General features: G+C 51.0%; 7 protein-coding genes across 8 annotated transcripts; 4 read left to right on the top strand and 3 right to left on the bottom strand.

Moving 5' to 3' along the window:
- The first annotated feature begins 3,265 nt into the window (after nucleotides 1-3,265).
- PV10_06388 (uncharacterized protein) lies at nucleotides 3,266-6,364 on the top strand. Its single transcript, XM_016371179.1, has 2 exons — nucleotides 3,266-5,896; nucleotides 5,957-6,364. Exons 1-2 carry the CDS (start codon nucleotides 3,386-3,388, stop codon nucleotides 6,257-6,259), a joined length of 2,814 nt encoding a protein of 937 aa, XP_016223472.1. The 5' UTR covers nucleotides 3,266-3,385; the 3' UTR covers nucleotides 6,260-6,364.
- A 157-nt stretch (nucleotides 6,365-6,521) lies between these two features.
- On the bottom strand, nucleotides 6,522-9,113 carry PV10_06387 (uncharacterized protein). Its single transcript, XM_016371178.1, has one exon. The coding sequence runs from the start codon at nucleotides 9,098-9,100 to the stop codon at nucleotides 6,530-6,532; it is 2,571 nt and encodes an 856-aa protein (XP_016223471.1). The 5' UTR covers nucleotides 9,101-9,113; the 3' UTR covers nucleotides 6,522-6,529.
- Nucleotides 9,114-9,442: 329 nt separating this feature from the next.
- On the top strand, nucleotides 9,443-11,238 carry PV10_06386 (uncharacterized protein). The gene has a single exon (XM_016371177.1). It carries the CDS (start codon nucleotides 9,536-9,538, stop codon nucleotides 11,114-11,116), a length of 1,581 nt encoding a protein of 526 aa, XP_016223470.1. The 5' UTR covers nucleotides 9,443-9,535; the 3' UTR covers nucleotides 11,117-11,238.
- Nucleotides 11,239-11,580: 342 nt separating this feature from the next.
- On the bottom strand, nucleotides 11,581-14,244 carry PV10_06385 (uncharacterized protein; the record flags this gene model as incomplete). Its single annotated transcript, XM_016371176.1, has 1 exon — nucleotides 11,581-14,244. One exon carries the CDS (start codon nucleotides 14,242-14,244, stop codon nucleotides 11,674-11,676), a length of 2,571 nt encoding a protein of 856 aa, XP_016223469.1. The 3' UTR covers nucleotides 11,581-11,673.
- A 2,363-nt stretch (nucleotides 14,245-16,607) lies between these two features.
- Nucleotides 16,608-18,883, top strand: PV10_06384. 2 transcript variants are annotated; one of them, XM_016371175.1, is made up of 6 exons: nucleotides 16,608-16,803; nucleotides 16,967-17,025; nucleotides 17,090-17,397; nucleotides 17,449-18,147; nucleotides 18,199-18,477; nucleotides 18,528-18,883. In XM_016371175.1, the coding sequence occupies exons 1-5, from the start codon at nucleotides 16,792-16,794 to the stop codon at nucleotides 18,471-18,473; spliced, it is 1,353 nt and encodes a 450-aa protein (XP_016223468.1). In that variant the 5' UTR covers nucleotides 16,608-16,791; the 3' UTR covers nucleotides 18,474-18,477; nucleotides 18,528-18,883. The 2 variants fall into 2 exon arrangements, with proteins under 2 accessions (XP_016223468.1, XP_016223467.1); XM_016371174.1 differs by having other exon boundaries at nucleotides 18,199-18,883.
- Nucleotides 18,884-19,050: 167 nt separating this feature from the next.
- Nucleotides 19,051-20,754, top strand: PV10_06383 (uncharacterized protein; the record flags this gene model as incomplete). The annotated part of the gene is made up of 1 exon (XM_016371173.1): nucleotides 19,051-20,754. The coding sequence occupies exon 1, from the start codon at nucleotides 19,117-19,119 to the stop codon at nucleotides 20,752-20,754; it is 1,638 nt and encodes a 545-aa protein (XP_016223466.1). The 5' UTR covers nucleotides 19,051-19,116.
- Nucleotides 20,755-20,892: 138 nt separating this feature from the next.
- PV10_06382 (uncharacterized protein) lies at nucleotides 20,893-23,088 on the bottom strand. The gene has a single exon (XM_016371172.1). It carries the CDS (start codon nucleotides 22,753-22,755, stop codon nucleotides 21,424-21,426), a length of 1,332 nt encoding a protein of 443 aa, XP_016223465.1. The 5' UTR covers nucleotides 22,756-23,088; the 3' UTR covers nucleotides 20,893-21,423.
- Nucleotides 23,089-23,354: the final 266 nt, after the last annotated feature.

The raw sequence follows: 23,354 nt of genomic DNA, 5'->3' as shown, positions 1-23,354 counted from the left end.
CCGTCCTATTCCACAGATCCAATCTAATCAGATCATCTCCACTCCTACAGGCCGAGGCCTTGATCATGCTTGACCAGATGGGAGCCGTTTAAGACTATTTAGACGAAGAAAAGGCTGGGCAGCCGGCGGAGGCGTTCAGACTGAATAGCCGTCTGATGCGAATAACTCCTGCATACTCCGTAGGTGATGTGTTCGTTCATTGCCACATTCGTACAAATGTCCCCTCCCTAAACATGCCGATCCACATACCTCTATGGAACACGCCGAACTCGGCACAACCAGGGTTTCTGGAAAATTTGAGCAGAGCTTAGGCTGTCGGCACCATTATAACCTCCCTCTGAACCGGCAGTGGCGTAATGAAAGTATCTTCTTCCATCACATCGCATCTAAGCAAAATGGGCGTCCCTCCAACTAAAGACACAGACCAAGTGGTGGTGGCAGCACCTAGTACCTTGCGCGAGGATGAGGCGCGCGAGCCTGACGAGGTTGACACCCAGTCGGACGCAGACTCCATCCAGCCGGGCGTGCAAAAAGCTATATTGCTCAAAAAGGCATGGACCCCTATCAGTCTCACTATTGCCTTCATAGGGTAAGCAAGCCTGACCTCATGTCTCACGGTGATCCCAAGCTAAGCCGTACAGACTCTTTCTGACAACCTTCGTCCTGATTCTCTCGGATTATTCACAAGGGGTGTACGAACCTTACGTGACCAGTGAGTTCAGGCAGCATTCGGCCATGAGTGCCGCGAGACTGGTCAACAGCATTGCACGAATCTGCGCATTCCCGATCGTGGCCAAACTCAGTGATGTATGTCAAAGTTTACTTGAGGTAAAACACACGGCTGACGGGTAGTAGGCTTTTGGACGAGCAGAAATGTTTATCTTCGCTTTCGTCGCCTCTACGCTATGCTTTGTCCTTTTCGCCACAAGCCATAATATAGGACAATACTTTGTGAGTGCCTGTGGACAAATCGGGGTTGGAAGTAGCTGACGACATTTAAGGTATCTGGCATTTTTGACTCTGTTGGCGGAACGGCTTTTTTAAGCATGCAACAAGTTTTTGTCGCTGACGCTACTAACCTCGTTAATCGTGCGCTATGGTCTACGTTACCGGAAAGTATCACTAACATCCCGGCAATATACATCGGCACTATTATTGGCGAAAATATGTTAAACGGGATTGGCTGGCGTTGGGGTTATGGGATCTGGGCGATAGTTCTCCCTATCGCTGCCATACCTCTGGTCGCAACTATGTTATACTTGCAGCGACGAGCGAGAAAACACGGCCTGTGGACCAGGAGTCTCGCGAAAGATAAGCGGCAATCCGTTCCTTTGTGGAAGGCGACCTTTCAGATGATCTGGGTCGAGCTCGACATTATGGGCATTTTTCTGCTTATAGCCGGCTTGGCTCTGATGCTGATTCCACTCTCTCTGACCGGGTCCTTCAACCCCGGCCGCTGGAGGGAAGCCTCCTTCATCGCCATGTTCATTCTGGGGTTTGTTCTGCTCGGAGCTATGGTGATGTGGGAGCTAAAATTTGCCCAAAAGCCGCTGCTACCCGGTCCGCTTGTGAAGGATCGTACCGCAATGGTGGGATGTTTGATGCAGGGGCTGGACTTCATGGGGCATGCCGTGTTCAGCATCTTCTTCTCAAGCTACCTTCAAGTGGCGCCGGGTTATTCTCCTGGGCACGCGGTTCGAATCGAGTGAGTCACTCCCCCCACTTATCACGTAGCCGGAACTGACACTAGGACAGCAACTCCATCCGGTTGGCTTACCAGACCTTTGCTATCTTCGTGGCGTTGGGAATGAAGTATACCAAACGATCTCAGATGTGGCTCCTCATGGGGCCCCCCTTGGTGCTACTCGGGCAGGGCGTTCTCATCTACATCATCAACCACAATGGCGGACAAGGTAACGAAGCCAGCTTTGTGGCAGCTCGAGTGTGCATTGGTATAGGAAGGGCGCTGTTCCAGACCGCTGCTCAGGTCTCGGTCCAGGCAGCTGTCTCCCGAAAAGAGGTGGCTGTTGCGACTGGACTTTTCCAGGCCGCTGTCAGCATAGGTGCAGCCTTTGGCACCAGGTCAGCCACGGCTTTAGAAGTTAGATTACACCCATCACTAACGGGTAGCAGCATTTCCGGAGCTATCTGGCGGAACACCCTACCCGAGAAACTCGTTGCCTACCTTCCGCCGGAAGATCAATCTAACGCTCTTTCGATCTTCCAGTCTCTGGTCGTAGCCCGGAGCTTCGAGGAAGGCACCCCCATCAGAGACGCGATCAACCGAAGCTATCGTGAATCGATGCAGCTTCTCGCCATCGCTACCACAGCCATCTCAGTCCCAAATATCATCCTGATGTTCTTCATGAGAGACATTAGGCTTGACGAGGAGGACAAAAAGGACGAAGCCCAGCTGGACCATACAGTGGAGAAGTTCAAGGCAAGAGGCCAACATGATTCTGAGTAGACGTTTGTCATCAGTGTCGATCGCGAAAGACGATTGAGGGAGGGAAGAGTGTCGAAGCTACAGGATCATTCAGGCATCTGAAGGGGCCAACCAGTTTGGCGAGGGGATGGGCAATGCTCCTTTCCGACAGAAGTAGGAATTGATAAGCCCCTTGCTCATAACTGCCGTCTCACCGCAGATGCCCCCTTCCTATACCATGAACTTGGTACTGTTGCATGATTCAGCCGACCTTAATCCTGGGCTATACGAACAAGCTGACCCGTGGCAAGAAAAGTCATCTCTCTTCTGGAATTTAAGCAGTCTGGACGATCGCTATAAGGGCAGCGGCAAGACCAAGAACCAGAAGGAGGCTGCCGAGAGAACTCGACAGAATCGTGCGGGAGAGCGCGACATGACTCTCAAAAAGAATTAACTCGATTAACACCATATCAAAAAGCCATCTCGGGCTCTAAAAATCTAGGAGAAGCTCCCAAAGCCTTTAGAGCGTTTAGAGTCCTTAAGCGGTTCGAGAAATGTATAAAACTCCCGTTCATCCCCTTATACTAGACTAGCCCCTTCCTCTAAGTTCGTGTACCAACAAAGGAGAAGGATGGATGAAGTCCTCGAAGAAAAGGAGCGGACAGCTGAGTGGGCGAGTAGATAGGAGGTGGACTTTAAAGCGGCGATGCTTTTTGGTGCACAGCCTTACGCGCCCACGCCCACGCCCGCCCACGTGAGACTGAGGCGCGACTTCCCAAAGTTCAATTCACATCTACAGACAAAATCCAAATCCAAATCCACAACACAAACACAAACGTCAACTCATCTTCCACCTCTTCTACTCACACCCAAGGGCTGACCTTTTCTGCATCATCTCTTCTCCTCATGTCGCCGTAATCTTCCTATCATCCCCCTCCAGCCCTTGCTCCATCTCTCAACATGCCCAAGGTCATAGGTTACACTCCACCTTGGCTCTCACGACCTTCTCCTGGTGCCCGCATCTTTACTGATCCTGCTCCTCAATCTCCCGCCTCTCCCTCTAAACGATCCTCGTACCTTGGTTCTCCTCCATCTACAGACTATCAGGGGCCTCGCAGACTCCTCGCCAGCAGGGGCACAGAAGTCTTTACAGTAGTTGGAAATAAAATCAGATGGGCAGATTTGACTACTGTTCGGGACAATTGGGAAGACACCGCCAACTCGCGCTCTGGCTCTGCGATTTCGCCAACAGTTAAACAATCGGAACAGGCTCAGTCGTACCGCCTTCTCGATGTCTCAATCTACTACCAGATTCGTCACATTGCAGTCTCTCCTTCGGGCTCCTTTCTCGCAATCTCCACAGAGCACACCGTTCACCTTGCCGTGTTGCCTGCCTCTTCTAGACTCTCCGAATCAGATCGCTCCCCCCTCAAGCTCAAAACCTATCAACTTGGCCCGACCATCCATGTGATCCCAGAGTCTCCCCTCGCCTCTGTCCTGTGGCACCCTCTTGCCTCCTCCACCCCCTCCACCGACTGCCTTGTCACGATAACCGCCGAGGCCGCCGTTCGAGTATGGGAGATCGATCGCTCGAACAAATGGTCATTCGAAACACCGGCCCTCGCCATCGATCTTCGCAAACTCGCTGATGGTGTCTCATGCGATGATGACTTCAGTCCTTCTGGCTTTGGAAAGAGTCGTGGGTTTTCTGTCGACGATTTCGACATGGATATTTCATCTGCTGTTTTTGGGGGCCGAGGCCGGGAAGATGAAGATGCTTGGGCAAGCATGACACTATGGGTGGCCACAAGAAATGGAGATCTCTATGCCTTGTGTCCTCTGCTCCCCTCAACGTGGCGTCCTACTGAAACAACCATTCCGTCCTTGTCGACTAGTGCGGTCGCTCAGGTCGCTTCGCTCGATCCCCAGGACTTGAACTCTGATGAACGACGCGCCGCAAATCAGCAACTTGAGTGGGTTCAAGAAATCGACAGTGAAAGCCTTCTTATCGTGGAATCCCCAGACTCTCTCAGTCCGCACGAGGCCTGCCACCGGCCCCATAACCCTAGTGCCATTCCTCGACTTCAAGGTCCTTTCTCTGTCCAGCCCGCTGACGATGATGATAACGATATTGACATATCAGACATCTTCGTCTTTCCTGCAAAGCTTGACGAACAAGAGTTCTGGGCCGGTGAGGAAGACTATGTAGACTACGACCGACCGCTATCTTCAGGGGTTCCTTTTACAACTATTGCCATCGCAACAACCCAAAGCCACGTCTGGCTTGCAATTGACCTCGATGGTGTGTCAGGCCAGTGGCTACCCAAGAAAGGTCGCAGCGTTTTTAGTCTACCCTCCACAGAACCCCGAGAATTGACATTGATCGACAATTTTCAAATCACCAAAGATTCAACCACTTCTCCTTCCTGGCCGACCTTTACGGTCGACGTCGTACACAATTACTGCCTCTTCGCCGCAACGACCAACCAGATCCATTCTATCTCACTAAATGATTGGGTCAATCGCTTGGCAGGTGAACTGAATGGTAACGAGCCTATAGATCCTGGCTTCAAGACAAGAATCGAAACAACCGCACAAGGCCAAGTTGCATATACCGCAAGCATCCTCAATGTCGACCCACAGCCGTCGCAACATCTTTCGGCTCCTACGATCATTGATGACACAGGCCTGGGCTACTTCCTTTTGAGCTCCACTCCAACCTCGGCGCATGCTGTCTCTTTCGATCAAGACCATCTTCGAGCCTTTTCAACTGGTCCACCATCTCCCGAACTCACAACCTCATCCCCCTTCCGATTGACTGGACGTTTGTCGCGAGGCCCTTCAGATCTGCCTCCGACATCCGAGATTGAAAATATCCCATCGCGATCGCCATATGCCCCTGCTCACATCTTCTACGCCAACCAATTTCAGCATCTAGAAAACCTCCGCCAACGCCTGCCCCAAAATTTGAAAAGAGCAATCGTCGAAAGTCCTATGCGTCTTTCACCTGCGATCCTTGAGATCATGACTGCTTCCCACCGTATGTTTAGTGTTCAATCCGCCGAGCTCGAAAAGGCAGCTTCGGAGCTGTTCCGGAAATGCCAGCGTCTCCAAGAAGAACTGGGTGACCAAGTCAAACAAATGACCGACCTTGCTCAACGTTTGCAAAATCTCCAATCCAGCGAAGAAGAAGACGAACAAGGTCATCCTAAACCACGAAAGACACATGAAGAGAGAATTCAAGAAGCCAAAGACCGACAGAAGGCCTTGGTAAGCAGGTACGAGGAGCTCAGGAGGAAGGTTGGACGAGCGACCTCGACAAACAGGGAGTTAACGGTCAAGGAAAAGGCCTGGATTGAAGAAGTGAATACTTTGGGCCGAACGGTGGGGATTGATGACGTTGATGGTGATGAAGGGCTGCAAGAAGCAAGGGTGACAAATGCGTCTAGCTTAGGTGTCCGATTCGATACAGTGAGTTCGAAACTTGTCATCTGTTCTTGTTTCATGCCTTTACTGATCAATGTGCCACAGGTCAAACAACTTGCCACCGACCTGTCAAGCGAAGCTCGGGTGCTGCAAGAACAGGAACAGCAGCAAGCTTCTGGTCTCGACCAGAGTACCTCTTCTCTCTCGGCCTCGGCAACATTCTCCCGCTCTCGAGCGTCTATCGGTCCAGGATCATTTGCTGATAATATGACCGGCTCAGGGCTTGGTGTCCAGGTGTCTAACAGACTCCAAAAGGAGAAGATTGCGGAAGTTATGAGTATGGTGGAACGTGAAAGTGCAGTCATTGACGCTGTCGCCCAGAGACTGGAGCGGCTGCGAAGTTTCTAACAGAATAAAGTAATGGGAAATGACACCGTTGGTGTGTGTGAGGATGACTTTTGCGATGCAAGCCCTCTATTTGTCTGTTTCAATGTTACTCATGCCTGAGGTGGTACAATGCAATTCCTTGCATGATTTCCAATTTGATCATCGTTTCATTCACTTCATCCTATCGCATTAAATTCAGTCTCTTAGATGGCCAACTCCCCTCCCTCCCTACATAGTACCTACCGCCTACTCCCTTGGTTGACATCTAGAGTCATTTATTTGCATCCAACATCAAAACCTCACCTCTCTCAGCTCTCCTCTCCTCGCCACAGCATCATACTCGACCCATCGAGCCAAACCCCTTCTCGAGCCGACTCCATCCTCGTCAACCACTCGACCTGGATTCATGACATGACAACCTTCATACGAGATGGCAAATGACGGCGTATCAGCATCAGCCAGCACCAACGCCGTAGGCAGCGGGTACAGTGACAGCGAAGCCGCATGATCCCAAAAGATCGGCCTGATCGAGTGTGAAAATGGCGCAAGATGGGATTGATCGAGGACGGTCTTGATCAACTTGCGAGCGGAGTTCGTTGAGCTATTACTCGTCGTGGTGGTGGTACTCGTCGTTGGAACGTGCGACGTGGCTTCATGTACCATGGCGTCGAGACCCGTGGTCGTCACACCGTCGTCGGCATCAAGAGCCATATCTTCGACAAACGTGTCCGTGACTTCTGCTTGTGATTGAGAATGAGAACCATTCTGATGACCAGTTTCCCCCTCCTCATCCTCGTCATCCTCATCAAGTTTCGCAAACGAAACCGCATTCCTCCGAAACCGACCCGTAATATCATCTCGAAACAAAACCAATTCCTCCACCGGCCCAAACATAGTCAATCTCGCCGGGTTAGTCGCCCAAACCGCCTCTCCTAGATCCTTATTCCTCTCCTTCCTGCCCAATTCCGTATTCGCCGCCGCAAATGCCCTTCGAATTCTCGAGGTGAAAATCTCCGGCACACCTTGTCGAGGGAGCACGGTGGCCCCCCCGGCGCTGAAACTACTTGCCCATGGATCATTGTCACCAGGAACAAAGACAAAGGTGCTGGTGGCGAGAAGATTCGGGAATTCACTCATGACGGATGCAAGGCCGTCAAAGTATTCTTTATATTCGACGCTGCCGCCGCCTTTGGTGGAGCCGGCCATGCTTGCGGCAGAGATGAAATTGCCCATTAGGATGATGGATAGTGGGTAGTCGATTTCGTCGGTGCTGGCGTTGGCGTAGCTGCTTAAGATGGCGCGTATGCCTTCAAGTGTGCGTGGATTGTCGAGTGTGCATTCGGCGACAATGGCGATTTTGGTTCGGGGGAGTTGGACTTGGATTTCTTCTTCATGGTGGTCTTGATCCTGGTCGTGTTCGATCGCGGGTGGCATTGTCTGGGGTGTTGATTTGAGGATTCGTCTTTGAATGCGTCGCATCTGTGCACCGAGTGCTTTCTCACTGCCCACGCCGAGGAAATCCACCCAGCCAAATCCTGCGCCGACGCTGGCAGCGAGGTTTTCCTTGTCCGCTTGTGCTGATAGACCTAGGGTGAGACTTCGTCTTTCGGCAGGTGGTCCGGCCATGGTCTCTGCGACGAAAGATCCTTTGATTTGACCTCCTATGCCGGCTGCAGTGCCTAGGTTAGAGTTGTTGGAACCGTCTTCTAGATAGCGGCCTTCGACGAGGACGATCATGCCAGGGCAGTACCAGGCTCCATCTTCTGGGATGGGTCTTGTTGTCGACATGTCTAGCACTACGCTTCCTGAGAGGTCGGTGAGGGCCAGATCGCCGGCTGCTGAGTGGACGAGCATGCCTAGAAGGAGGTGGAAGGAGCCGGACCGGCCGAGGAGGTTGGAGATGGGAGTGATTTTGTAGGCTTGTTGGAGTGATGCAGCGCTACTACCAGAGTGGATGAGAGCTGGTTTCCGTTTCGAGCTCGAGAATGCTGGCGCTTGGAAAGATTCATTTCGCATCAATCGTTGGTGGATCAAGTGATAACGATTTCTGAACATGGCTGTCTTGTTCTGTGTCGCCGAGAGAAGGGTCGGTGGTCCTGAGACTCTCTCGACTGTCTTTTTCGAGGTCGAGTATGTCAAACGCGGTTGGTCAAAGGCAGATACAACTTTGAGGTAAGACCTTGGATCGAGGGTTGTGGGATCGCTGTGGTCGTCAATTTCGCCTGGTTCTTGAACAGTCAATCCAGATATCCCCAGACTCGTCTGGCTATCGTCTCGACTGATCTCAGGACGAAGATTGAATGAACTTGACCGAGATAAAGATCCGACTGAACTGTTCTGTCGTGATAATTTGCCTGTATCCAGACGACCACCAGACATGCACGGCTCAAACGTTTTGAGTAGGTTGGACAATTTCTTGTCTGGTCCATCCTCGACAATCAGACCACCACCAATCCGTTTCCATGACTTTGCAATCTCGTCCAGTACTCGTTCTGCCAGTCCATCTTCTCGCCATGCACTCCCACAGTGTTTCCCCACAAAGGTGGATAGTACCCCAAGACCTGAAGAGGTCAAGGTCAGGTTATGTTTCTTGGTGAGGGTTCTGAAAGCGACCGGCCGTAAGGTCTGAGGAGGGAGGAGAATGGGCAGGACTGTAGGAGCATTGTTGTTTGAAGTGGTGGTTGTGTGTGTTTGAGGTGCGAATGGAAGTCTAGATATGGGTCTTTGTCGTGGTTGGATTGGATATGCGGGTGTCCCAAAGGCGGGACTTGAGGAGAGTAATTGATCTTTAGACCCTGGACCTGACGTGTGGGCTATGCGTTGTGGTGGTGGAAGTCTGGGAGTTGATATTGGTTCTGCCATTTTTATTGTGGGAGGGGGAAATGTTTAGCAGACTGGGAGGATCATTACTTGGAGGACATGATGCTGGATTTGAGACAACGTGAGAAGGAGTTCAAGTCTGTATAGAACTGAGTCTCGTGATGGATTTGAAGTCTATTAGGAGTGAATGGCGTGTGTGGTAGTTTGTCGTTTGTCGTCTGTCGTCTGTCGTCTTGTTTAATTGAATCGCGGGACGCGCTGACGGTGACGCGTTCCGCGCAGTTGCAGACGTGACGCGTTTCTATTATTGCCGAAGATCTGCCGACCACTTTTGATTCTCGTTGCAATTCATCAATTCTGACTTCGATTCGGTTTCTCCAGTCTCTAAATTCATGATAAGGCGACCATCATCTCGCATCGCATTCAGACTGTCAACCTGCTAGAACAGCACATCCTCTCGATCGCTATTTTCTCACCATGTCTACTCCCGCCGAGAGCGGAGGAGCAGATCCACCAGTCGCAACTGCTACCGACGTCGATCAACCGACCACCGAATCGTCGTCGCCACAAGACCAACTCGCAGAATTGATAGCCAAGGCCACTGCTGAATACGCCGTCAAGCATTATTCGGAAGCAGCCGAATTCTACTCTCAAGCAGCCGAACTACAAGATGAAATCAATGGCGAAATGGCCCTGGAAAATGCCGATCTATTGTATTCGTACGGCAAATGTCTCTACTTCCTCGCTCAGCAGACCAGTTCCGTTCTAGGCGGCACAGCTGCGTCTGCGCAGCTATCGAGCAACAAGGGAAAGAAGGCGCCTCGGAAAAAGAAGGAAATTTCAAATGGGCAGGGATCATCATCCAGCAATGGACAAAGTTCAAGTTCACATGCTGCGGCATCCTCTGCTCCTGCAGCCGACGCGCTTCCGAACGTAGGAGACGTAGTCCCCGAGTCAGACATCAAACCCACAGAGTCTTCAGAACCCGCATCCACATCCGCCGACAGACCTCTCTTCCAAATCTCAGGCGATGATGTCGGTTGGGACAGCGACGAAAGTGATGAAGAAGAAGACCCGGAAACCCAAGAGGAAGAAGAAGACGACTTCGCCACCGCCTACGAATTACTCGATCTCGCGCGTGTCCTCTACCTCCGAAAACTCGATCAAACACAAGAATCCAAACTCGCAGAGTCAGACAAGGGCAAATACGTCGCGTCCATAGATCTCACACCCGAGGTTAGAAACCTCAAATCGCGAGTTGCCGATATTTACGACCTGCAAGCCGAAGTCAATCTCGAGGGCGAAAAGTATTCTTCTGCAGTGACTGATCTCACCGCATGTTTGGCACTCAATGAAGAACTCGAGAAACCAGAATCCAGCATCCTGGCTGAATGCCACTATAAATTAAGTCTGGCTCTTGAATTCAGTTCGCAAAGCCAACAACGCGACGAAGATGGAAATCCGTTCGGTGACCTTGAAGTCGATTGGAAGATTCGAAACGAAGCCGTCAGTCAACAAGAGAAGGCGATTGAATGCTGCAAACTCAGAGTGACCAAGGAAAAAGCCGAGTTGGAGAAACTCGACGCTGGTCATCAGAAAGATAAAGCCATGGCTCAGATCGAGGATGTTCAAGACATGATATCAGAAATGGAGGTTCGATTAGCCGAACTTCGCAAACCGCCTGTCAATGTCAAGGCTGAGACGGAATCACAGATGGTCAGGGAACAGATTTCTGGGGTTTTGGGTAGTATTCTTGGAGGAGGCGGTACCGAGGCTGAGAAGAAGGAGAAACTCGCTCAAGTTTCGGAAACGGCGAATGATTTGAGTGGTTTGGTCAAAAGGAAAAAGGCGAAAGGAACAACAACAGGTCCAGCCAATGGAGGAGATAGTGGTGTGGGATCTGCTGCGTCGACTCCAGCTCCAACAACTACTACCAGTGAGGACTTGAATGGTTCTGGGTCCAAGGGGAAGCGGAAAGTTGGATTTGTGGACGAAGTCGAGGATAATGAGAATGGAAAGAAGGCAAAGGTGGAGGATGCTGAGGATACGGGCTTGTAAACGGGCGGGCAATGCCTTTAACGATTGGGTATAGTTACCTTATGCTACAGAATGGTGTGGCGGAACTCCATCATCGAGCTTGTTTCGACATGTTCCTCTTAACACGACATGATGTGACATGGGAGGCTTTCGATGAATTTTGGATGAATGGAGTTTGAGAGGGTATCAAGAATGGCTCCCTTCGCTCATATTACTGTGCTTCTATCTTAGCTTGCTATATTGATGGCGTGGAAATATCCATACAATCTCGACATCTCGTGCTTGCACTCATCTCGTCCACGTTCGTGCACCTTTCGGTCATCTAGTAGGTTTGGGAAAAAAGAATCAGATCTAATGTCATTAAGTCGTTTAATCTAAAGGCTCTGTTGAAGCCCCTGTCTATCTGTCTATAGTGTCGTCGACCCAAACTTGTCCAAATCCGACTCAAATGGTTGGCTTGAGCGCTTCATGTCCAACACATTTTTTCAAGCCGCACTTCAAGTTGGTCATGTACAAAACGCAAGTTGCGAGCACAGCAAAGCCCTCTTCATTTCAAGCTCGGGCGCCCTGGGCCAAACTTAGACAATACTGTTGCCTCGTCCACTCCGGCTGGTTGCTCGATCTGTAGATCGGCGCAGGATTCCACTCATCATCGTGTGATCTTGTGATGTCGACCGTCTTTCGATGGACCTTCTTTCATTGGCCTCCCGTTCTTGCGATGCCCTTCTCGAAGCTTGTGCCGACTCGTTAGACTCCTTGATGACGTCTTCATACACCGGTCGTTGACGGCCGTCGTAAACGTCTGAAAAAGAATCGACGGTGCCTGCGTCCCGGGATCCCAGCGAAAAGTCCACGCGCTTAGCGATGGATGAGATGGACTCGCCTCTCGCACGGGGAGCTCTCCGTCTCAATATCGACGGATGAGAAAGTGACGGTGTTGTAGGGGTTGCTTCGACAGGGGCAGGACCTCCGTAGACGTCGGGCTGCCCCGGGTTCTGACCTGGTGGAGGATAACCAGACAAGAAGAAAGGCATGTCTGCACGCCAACCGGCCTGGTTGGTCTGTGGTCCCTCGATGCCCTGGTTTTGGAGAGCCACCATCAATGCACAGATGAATTTGTTTCGACGTTGAAGACGTAGCAACTCATTCTGCCAATTCGACTTGTAGAAAAAGACCACGTTCAACGTCAGAGAATACACCTTCTCCACCTCGCGGAGTTCGGTGAGAATGTTGTTACCATACTCTCGCTTCTCTTCTCGAACAAAATCCAGCAATTCATTCCGCAGACCTTCGATTTGTTGCAGCGTGGTTCCGAACTTGATATTGATGGGGACTGCCTCCGCCAGGGCTCCAGACCGGCGCATGTTGAGCACAAAGAGCGTGTTGAGGTAACTGTTAGGGGCTTGGACCACGTGACCCTCCATCTTTTTGAACTCGGTGTATAACAGGGCGATCTCCTTGACGAAATAGTCATCCCCACGCATCATGTTTCCAGTTGAACCGTAGATTGTCACCCTGTCTCCCACATCAAAAGGATGTTTAACAAATACAAAGATGCAAGACTGAAGAAACTCCTGCGCTGTTGCACTAAACAGCCACGACAATGCCAGGACCGCCGACCCGGCAGACGTCAAGACCCCAGCAGCCGAGGTGGAGATGAGCGAAATAAAGACCAAGATGGTGATGACGCAGACCACAAAGAATAGCACACCATCTAGTTTGGAGACGACTGAATCGAGATCTTTGAGGGAGGCGGTGATACTCTTGCGTTCCTTTCCAATCTCGGCGCAAACATTTTCCAACTCTTCCATGGAAATGTCTCCATTGAGATCCTTGTCGAACATGGTAAAAGCAGCTTCGGCTTCGTCGTCGTTGTCGAAAGCATACCTAAGGTCTTCCGAAGACACCGTCTCGCTGCCTTCTCGGACAAAGGTTCGATACAAGCGACGGGCCAGGACTTGTGACCCAGAGGTGCTGTGCAAGAGAGTGAGAATGACTTGAGCGGGATGTCCACTCTTGGCAATTTTCTTCCCGGTGAAATCACCCGCGACCGTGCCGGCCACGTCGCCGACTTTTGCAAAGGCGCGATTGACTGCGTCCTGAGCCTTCTCGGCGTATATGGCTGGTGTACGAGTACCAGAAGCAGTTCCCGAGGGTCGATCTTCGAACTCGGCATCTTCCATGGCGATTTTGGTCTTGGAGTAGATATACAGTTTGGTCAGACTGCCAATCTGAAATTTGTTGATTTCGATGCGGTCTGCATAAGTGCGGAGGTGGAACGAGATGGCGATGAGTTGGATGATAATCTTCTCAGCGAAGTTGATGGTGGTACCGACAAAGATGGAGATGAAAACTATGTTAGTGTTTCGTTGCCAGTCCCGCGTACCTCCTTCAACCATGTGGTTTGTCATGGTCGGGAGGAAGGAAACCTCAATACCAAGCCACCAGAAAAACAGGGTGGCGGGAACTTCGAGGGCTTTACCCATATCACGCCATTTTTTGGCGTTGTTGGTGAAAAGGCCCGCAACCAGACCAAACGGATAGGGGATGAGTCGCGCAACAATTCTGGCGGCCCACAAGGTAAGCCAAACAATCTCGAGCCAGATACAAAACCACAACAGATGGACGCCACCAACATTGGCTCCAGACGCAATAGGAGCAAATCTTGCTATCAAGATGGGAATCAACAAGACCAAGGCGACGGGAACGATGTAGGTGAAGTAGCGGACAAGGAATGAGGATTGATGGACGTTTTTAAAAAACCTGCCGAGCTTGCTGCTTGGGTTTTCCGGAGGGTTGTAGATGGCAGCTCGTTCGTGAATGGGATTGGTAGCAATATCGAATTCGTCGACAGGTTCTCCGCCTCTGGAACGGGACATGTGTAAGGATGCCCGACCCTCTGCCTCTTCTTCGGCTATTGAGGTCAGCCGTTCTGCCCTCTGCACGGCAAGTTCGTCTTCGAGTCTGGAGGCTTCCTCGCGTGCCTGGGAAGCACTTGGACGGAGCGTGTCCGAGTCATCTGCTCGATCGGACTCGGCCTGGAGGCGAGTATGGAGGGACTCGGGGTCCATATGGTCATGGGGAGGAAACGGTTCCGTAGGAGCAGTATGAAGGTGGTTACGGACCGCCTCCGAGTTGGAACGCTCCATATTGAAGGAGGAATGGTCCAGGACCAGTTGCAAGTTGGTTGGAGACAGAAATGAGCGACTGGGGACGTGAATATATTGGAAGTAGGATGATAGGGGAAGGAAAAGGATCAACGAAGGGTATCTACATGCCAAGAGGGGAGGTCACTCTGACGGGAAGGTGCCACCATCTTCATATCTGAAGCAGCAGGAGTCGATGCAAACTCTGATGGTCGTTGGGAGAGGAAAGAGCGACGGGGTTCACACAAACTCACCCTGGGGGAAGGAACCACTGAGAACGGAGACCAAAGGACCGATGAATTGAGCGTCACTGCCGTGTACTCCGTAGCAAATTTTATGAATTCTTAGCAATGACGTCGGGGTCCCCAAGTCCGCGTGTTTCAGTCTCCATTGACCGTCGAATCTCGTTGGATCACTTCCAAACGCCATGAAAACCCCTGGCCATCAAGAGGGTCTCCTACGAGCACAGCCAAGGGCGGGGCGAAATCAAGAGCCAGAATTTATCCATATTGGTCGATGTTGGGGTCTATGCGTTACAAGTACTGTAGGTACAATGGGACGCGGTTTGGAGAATCGAACATGGCGTGCATGGCTTCTCTCCTCCTCAGAAAATGTAGATAAGGTCACTGGCTAGCGTGAGACACCGTTCACGACTAAAATTTGACTGACAGGCCCGACGAGAAAACAAGCATGCGGCTTTTGGTACAGGCGAGGACTATTGTGACCCGAGAAACATGGATTGGCATGGATCGCCATGGGTGAGTAACCGCCGAGTCGACCAAGTGGGGGAAAAATGGGTAAGAATGGGTGGGGAACAGGGCAGGGGTGACGCAGAAGGCGTCGTTTTGGTGGGTTGGTGGGAATGAAAGAACGCCGGGGAGGACGCCCGAGGCGCCACCAAACACTGACCTCGAACCCATAATTGGCATGATCAGGTTGAATTAAGGCCCCAGAGTCCCTCGGTTGCTGCCAGAGCCAACAACTCAACGGCTTCCAAGCAACATTTTACTCCTGTGTGCCCCTGGATGGGTTATGATAGGTGTCCAACTTTGGGTACAGAAGGCCGAGAGGGGAACCTCCGGAGGCAACTTGAAGCCTGTCAGCGCTACTTGGCGACGCTGTTTCACAACCACAGGCACCCGTGGGCCCTGGCACCGCACCGGCTGCCGACGAAATCTCTCTCGTCCAATTAATTGTTGGTGAATGGCTCCTCGAGCATGTTGGCTTCTCTTGAGTCTTGTCACATCGAGATTCGTCAGTATAATGTAGTCCTAAACATACATAACGTTCTCAGTTTGTGCCAACTTTTGTGGTCACAGAGTAGGTGTGGCACGATGAACGCGCACGACGACGCGTATGATGGGTCAGAAAACTTGTTACATCCGCTTATATGCCTTTTTGCACAAATATGAATGTATCTACTGCCATACAACCAGTCTACGCATTCTGTACAAAGTAGCATTGATCTGATTGCCTCAACGCCGAGGTCTCTGTTTCATTTCATTTTCATCTACACGCCTAGAACCTGGATAATGAGCTTATCTTTCATGCAAATTTCGAAACACGCACATGACGATTCACAGATCTTCAATCTCGCAGCTTTTTGCTCCATTCTGTAGGCTGTGCCGCTGCAACAAGCCAAGCAGCCTCTCCAGGTTTGGCCCCATATTGAGCAGGCCCAGGGCACCAGCTACTTCCCCTTTTCTCAACGAGACAAGTCAAGCATGTGAAGATTCAAGATTACACAGAAGAATAATGCTGGGTCTGTACAAAATATGATATAAGTAGCACAATACCACATGCCTCTTCCCTTGTTACACAAAATGATGATCAGAGACGCAACCGTGATTTCTTTTCTTTTCCGGAGATCATCTGAAAGTAGGAGTAACGTTCATTGTCAAATCAAGGTAAATGCTTCAAGTGTCTTCTGAGATTAAAACTTAGAGATCCCACGTGGCATCAAGTATGTCTCCTTCGATATAGATATTATTTATCCCACAAATTGTGGTCGGCTATCTTCCTCGATCAAGAGACATGCGACTTTTATAGGCTTGGACACGGTGCTGATCATAATACATACACATGCTGAGCTCAAAACCGTACCTGCTTGTTATCTACTCCAGACATTAGAATGGCAATCGGTGCCCAATATATGAGTGTGCCATTCATGTCAATTCTCAGCAAGGCTTGTATAGTCACGTGATAACACTGTGCTACCACACGTGATCTCAACCAGACACGTGCACAAGGCTTCCTTTCCTTTGCCTCCTTCCCAACCTGACCGAGGGCTTTGTCTTGGCGCTTGTTTACCGACATTTGTTTGGCACGCGCCAATCGCGAATCGATAACCCTGCTTCGTTCCTTCCTAACCTAGAACTTGCAGCCTGCACCTGCACCTGCACCTTTCGTTGTTCCCCTTCGAGTTCTCGCGCACAACAACCAACAGGCTTGTCCACATTTCATCTCCGTCAATTCGACATTTTTCTTCGTCCAAGAGCGAACTCCGTCAATCCCTCCATCTCTCGAGAATCATCTTACACAAACACCAAGATGCGTGGAGAAGTAAGCCAGTCCTCTCTTCCGAACCCCGTGTTGTGCTCTGCCCCGCCACGGTTTCTCGCCCACATCAACAAATCACTGCCTGCCCCATATCCCACCACATTGACGAAAGTCGTGTTTTGTCACGAGAATCCATCATCTTCAGCCTACTGACACCTCGATATAGGTATGTCACCTGCACATCGGACAGGCCGGCACCCAATTGGGCAACGCTGCCTGGGAGTTGTAAGTGATTGACTGACGCGCCCACCGCTATTTCTAATCCAGCCCGCACTAATTCTCCGTCAAGATATCTCCTCGAGCACGGCCTCAAGGCTGATGGCCGCCCCGACCCTGAAGCCAACGTCGGCGATCCTGGTTCTTACGAGACATTCTTCAACGAAACTAGTGGAGACAAGCATGTTCCTCGTTCCATCTTCGTCGATCTCGACCCCTCCCCTATCGATGAAATCCGTACCGGCAAATACCGTCAACTCTTCCACCCAGAGCTCTTGATCAGTGGCAAGGAAGATGCTGCAAACAATTATGCTCGTGGTCATTATACCATTGGCAAAGAGTTGGTTGATGATGTCCTGGACAAAATTCGCAAAGTTGCCGGTATGGTGTGACCGCGTCTTTGCCTAAACGGCATTTGTTAACGCTTTATAGACAACTGCACTTCGCTTCAAGGTTTCTTGATCTTTCACTCTTTTGGTGGTGGTACTGGTTCAGGCTTCGGCGCCCTCCTCCTCGAGAGACTCTCAGTCGACTACGGAAAGAAGTGCAAGCTCGAGTTCGCCGTCTATCCCGCTCCACAGGTCTCGTCATCGGTCGTTGAGCCCTACAATGCCGTTCTTTCCACCCATAGTACTATCGAACACGCCGACTGCACTTTCCTCGTCGACAACGAAGCCGTCTACGACATTTGCCGCCGTAGTCTCGACATTCCACGACCAGATTATGAACACCTCAATCGTCTGATCGCCCAGGTGGTCTCCTCAGTCACCTCCAGCCTGCGTTTCGACGGCGCCCTGAACGTTGACTTGAACGAGTTCCAAACCAACTTGGTTCCCTACCCTCGCATCCACTACCCGCTCATCAGCTACGCACCAGTGGTGTCAGCCAAGCGATCTTCTCACGAGAGCTTCAAGGTGCACGATCTGACCCTCCAATGTTTCGAGCCTAACAACCAAATGGTGGTTTGCGATCCACGCAACGGAAAATACATGGCCGTCGCTCTTCTCTACCGTGGCGATGTTGTTCCTCGGGACACCAATGCCGCTATTGCTTCTCTGAAAGCCAAGTCCAGCTTCCATCTAGTTGACTGGTGTCCTACCGGCTTCAAAGTTGGCATCAACTACCAGCCACGTATGTACTCGAGTGTCACCCTTTTTGTGCCAATACTAACATGTGTTATAGCCATGCCTGTTCCCGGCGGTGAGTTGGCACGCGTTGATCGATCAGTCAGCATGTTATCCAACACCACTGCAATTGCCGAAGCCTGGAGCCGACTTGACCACAAGTTCGACCTCATGTATTCCAAGCGTGCCTTCGTTCATTGGTACGTCGGAGAGGGCATGGAGGAAGGTGAATTCTCCGAGGCTCGAGAAGATCTCGCTGCCTTGGAGAAGGATTATGAAGAGGTTGCTAGCGACAGCCTGGAGGTCGACGACGAAGCTGGTGCTGAGTACTGATTGTGTAAGACTTGAGACGATTGCCGGCAGGGTCTTTTCTGATTGTTTGATCAGACAGAGTCCCCGTCAATCTTTGGTTGCAACGATTATCCTATTCGAGCATGGCAAAGTCAGGACACAGACCACCAGCATTGGGAACGCTAGAGCCTGGCACCATGGGCGCCGGAATCTGTGAGACATGAAGCGATGATTGTGTTGAGTATAGGAGAGTAATTCCTTCGACCCGAATGAATGTTCCGTCGGAGTTGGAGGGTTAGAAGTCTCGGGCTGACTAACAGACGTTGGATTTTGTTCATACATAGCTTCACTGTAGTTGCTTGCAGGGACAAGAGATGATGCCGTAGGCGGCGACGTCGAACATCACTCTCGCTATCCAAGCTACAACTCAAAGACATATTGGACACTCAACAGTATTGCAAGCTGTGGGGATCAGCGACCTTTACAAGCAGTGATGGTGGATGCTTGTTGTAAGTTGATGCAAGTGCACGTGACAAGGCTGGGGAAACAGCCCAATATTCACATCACGTCACGTCACATCTCCAACCAGCCCTGGTTCCTCCACCGTTTCATTGTTTCATAGTCGACAACCTCGCACCATGCCAGTGTCTCTTCTTATTTGTACCTACTAGTGCCGGCACTCCCAATGCTCGACAGTCATATGTTGTTGGCGCAGGCGCAGGCGGGGCACAGCTACTCGCGGCCGTACCTCACCCGTTCACGATCTCAAACCAATCCAGCGCCATCAGTATTGCAAGAGCAATCAGAGTCGCAGGATGGCAGAGCGACCAATGAACCAGTTAACACGTTACGGCCAACACATTCAAGGTCGAAGTCATATCTTCCTCCCTCCTCCCATGAACACTCCAAAACCCGCACCATCCTTACTGGTCCAGTCGCCTCGGCCGCTTCGGCCATAGAGAAAAGCGCAGAGAGATTGCCACGCCTTCACCTTCCAGGCTCCAGTCACCGTCACCACCAACATACACTCTCACATTCACATTCATCCATCAACTCCAAAAGCCAGATATCTGAACGCAGCAGCAAACATGAACGTCACCGACGCGGCCACCGTTCGACACAATCCGAAGCACATGCACATAAGCCACGAGGAAAGTCGAGGGACGGTCTGCCACATCTCGTCGCAGGCCTCAACGCCGAACGTGCCAGCCACCAGCACCACCAACAATACCAACAATACCAAGCACGCGACGCCTTTGGACCTAGTGACACCTCAATGGCCGACTTTGCATCTGGCGGCAGGTTCGACCTGCTAACTCGAAGCAACACACAAGCACGCAACCAAACCCTGAACGACTCCCAACAGGCCGACGCAGGCCTCACACGCCGACCCAGCACGGTTTCAGAAATAATGGCGCGCGGCGACGCCGCCAAATTTGCCAAACGTCTCCACGTCAAGAAACATGAAATCGAGCAACGAGACGTCGAGATCGCAGAAGCCGAAGAAGAACTCCGGTCACGAATCGGACAAATCACCAGCACAGGAGTAGAAATCACACGCCGCTTGGATTACGGGTATTACAACCTCTTGGAAAAAGTCAACAGCCTCGTCGGAACCATCACATCCTTCCAGAGCCTCAGCCGACAAACAGAAGTCATGATCCACAATTTCGACAAAGAAACGCAGCGAATGGAAAGCGATGCACGAAGAAGAATCGCAGCTTTTCACGAGGGAATGGACAAAAGAGCCGAAAAAGGTCGTATGTTGAAAGAAAGAGGCGATCGAGTCGGAGCTAAAGCTGAGGAATTGGAAGCTCGTCTTGAAAATGCGAGGATCATCTTGCAGAATTTGGAGGCGAGAGAAGAACGTGATCGTGAGAGATGGAGACATGTAAGTGGGTTTATGCGTTGGTCGTTGGCTTTGTTTGTGGGTGTGGTTCTGGTTCTGGCTTTGTCCAAGTCGTGGTGGGCGGATGATGCGAGAGATGTGGTTTCGGCCATGACCATGCGGTCGACTACTCCTCCTCATCCTCATGTGGTGGCGACGGGTGTCGATGTCGATGTCGATGTCGATGTGGATGATGTTCCGACAAGGCAGACTTTGAATTTCCATATGCCCGACGATGTGAGGGAACTTATGCGTGCGATTGCTGCAAAGAGGCATCTTGCGAATCGAACGGTTGAGGTTCCGGGATCGGGATCGTTGGATGCAGCCGCTGGTACTAAGGGTGTCGGAGGCGATCATGATGAGCATGTGGATGTCTCTTCTGGACAGATACCCCGTGATGATGACCCTAGATTGAGGCGTTTGGATGAATTGTAGCACATGTTACATAGCATGGCGTCTAGCATGGCGTCATTTCAGCGTTGATAGATATACCCCCGTCCCGCATCTCGGAATGAATTGTATCATTTGGTTTCTTTTTCCATTTTTGGTGGTATCTATCCACCAAACCAAGAACCCATCCATGATTTACCAGGGAACTACATTGAGGTAGGGATAAAAGCGGAATTACAACACACAATACCCAAAGTGAAGTGATGTGAAGTGAAGATCCATCGTATTGATTTCTATGATCCTCCTAAACCGACCAATATGGGAAAGCAGCCCATAAACATCAACATCAACATTTCTCTCGAAATCTATTATTTGTTTTGTTTTGATCTGTTACAAAGACAGTACAGCGAGTTCCTTCGCTGAGAAACCCCATGACACCCGTATTGTCCTTGTATTTGATCGCTTAGGTCGTGAACAGACGAAGATAGGTATGTGTTTCAATTCTGTGTGATTTGGGTATGAATGATGGAACTCTGAGCCAGTAACTTGGCGCCAATGTCGGGTGTCAAGAGTCGCGGTTCCAAGGTGTATGGTATGGTATGACGGGGACATGTCATAGATAGTCTCGTAGTCTGTTTGTTTCTCTTCCGTGAGACCAGTCATTCGTAGATGAGAATAGGTCATTTAAGATGTCGTCATCTGCCCGAACGGTTTTCATTTGGTAGGAGGATGGCCATTCTTGTTGAACCGATCCGCAACAACACCATTGAGACCATTTGTGATTTTAGGACCGACGACAGCCTTTTCCACAGCCTGCAGAACATCCTTTCTCAAATCAGCCGCATCTTCTACACCACAGCTAAGTCGGATGAGATCGTCAAAGACACCAATGGCCTCGCGTTGCTCCTGGGGAATGCCAGCGTGAGTCATGGCACTGGGGACTTCGCAAAGACTTTCGACGCCACCGAGACTTTCAGCCAGAGTAAAGATTTTGGTGGATTGACAGAATCGCTCGGCGGCGGCATGGCCACCCTTGATTCGGAAACTGAGCATACCGCCGCCCAAGCCGTCGCGATGTTGTTTGAGAGCCACAGCGCGTTGTTTGTGAGAGGCCAAACCGGGGTAATTGACGGCGATGACGTTGGGAGATGCTTCCAAGGCAGTGGCGACTTCGAGTGCGTTCTTGCTAGCCTCGCGAGCTCGCAAGTGAAGAGTCTTCAAGCCTCGATGGGCGAGCCAACAGTCGAATGGTGAGGGGACGGCTCCAATGGCGTTTTGTAAGAAGGTGAGACGCTCTTTGAGCTCGTCAGAGTTGAATGCGGCGACGCCCATGACTACATCGGAGTGGCCGTTGATGTATTTTGTGACGGAGTGGATTACAATGTCGGCGCCATGATCGAGTGGATTCTGGACATAGGGAGATAAGAATGTGTTGTCGACAACGACAAGGATGCCATGTTTGTGGGCGACCGTGGCGATCTTGCGGATGTCGACGAGGCTGAGAGTTGGATTGGAGGGGCTTTCAATCCAGATGAGTTTAGTCTGGGGGCGAAGCAGCTCCTCAACGTCTAGTTCGATTGATGGGGAAAAGGTGACTTCAACGCCATGAGCGAGAGCGACCTTTGTGAAATAGCGATGGGTTCCTCCATAGACATCTGAGACGGAAATGACATGAGAACCAGCAGCTAGAGACTGGAGGATGGTGGCGGTAGTGGCTGAGCCTGAAGCAAATGCCAGGGCAAACCGGGCATGTTCCAGAGCAGCAACGGCTTCCTCGAAATTGTCGCGATTGGGGTTGGAGCTACGGCTGTATTCGTAGAGACCGACAGGTTTGCCCACAGCAGTCTGTGCAAAGGTGGTGGACAGAGAAAGAGGTTCAATTACAGCTCCAGTCGAGGGGTCGTGTGGGGATCCTGCATGGACGGCGAGGGTGCCAAAATTGTGAACGGGAGATGGAGCCCGAGCTGGAGTGTCGATTCCTCCTTGGTCGTTGGTGAGGATTCGTTCATTTGGACGGAGAGGACGAGGCGACAGTGGGACGGTCATTTTAACGGGTGTGGATGTTGAAGGAGAGAGGTAGACAAGCGGGAAAAAAAGTTGATGCTGGAGGAGGGTGGCGTTAGAAATCAAGTAGCTGATGAATACGAGGAGCGATGGAGGTGGAGTGGTGGTTGTGGTGGTGGTTGTGGTGGTGGATTTTCCCACTTCTCCAACCCAAGGGCGCAGACGTTGAATCCTTGGCCGTGGAGAGTCTTTATTCAAAATCTCGAGTCAAATTGCTCGCTGAGAAGCGTACGCGTACTTTAATATGTCGACAGAAGAAGAGGATGAGAGATTTAATGAGTGAAGCAATCAGTCACAATGAGTTTTGTGGTGAAGATATGAGATGATTGTCGAATACATTATAATCACTCGTACAGTGGCAAGATGAAGATGACGTGCTTGGAGAGGAACCTTAGGCCTGGGACCTGCTGAACCTGGATGACGATTTAACTGGCGGATTGGGGTTTAGAGTCTCCGTATTGAGTTGCATAACAGGGCTTTAGGGGGATGCTTTAACTAATGGCTAGGCGCCAAAGGTCGAGGTTTGCAGATTCTTAAGCAGGTCCTTGGAAGAACCCTGAGACCCCGCACTGACACTGGCA

The sequence above is a fragment of the Exophiala mesophila genome, assembly GCF_000836275.1.
Source record: "Exophiala mesophila strain CBS 40295 unplaced genomic scaffold supercont1.4, whole genome shotgun sequence".
NCBI classification, from domain to species: domain Eukaryota; kingdom Fungi; phylum Ascomycota; class Eurotiomycetes; order Chaetothyriales; family Herpotrichiellaceae; genus Exophiala; species Exophiala mesophila.
The sequence above is the reverse complement of the archived record's forward strand: the minus strand, read 5'-3'. Positions and strand labels throughout refer to the sequence as shown.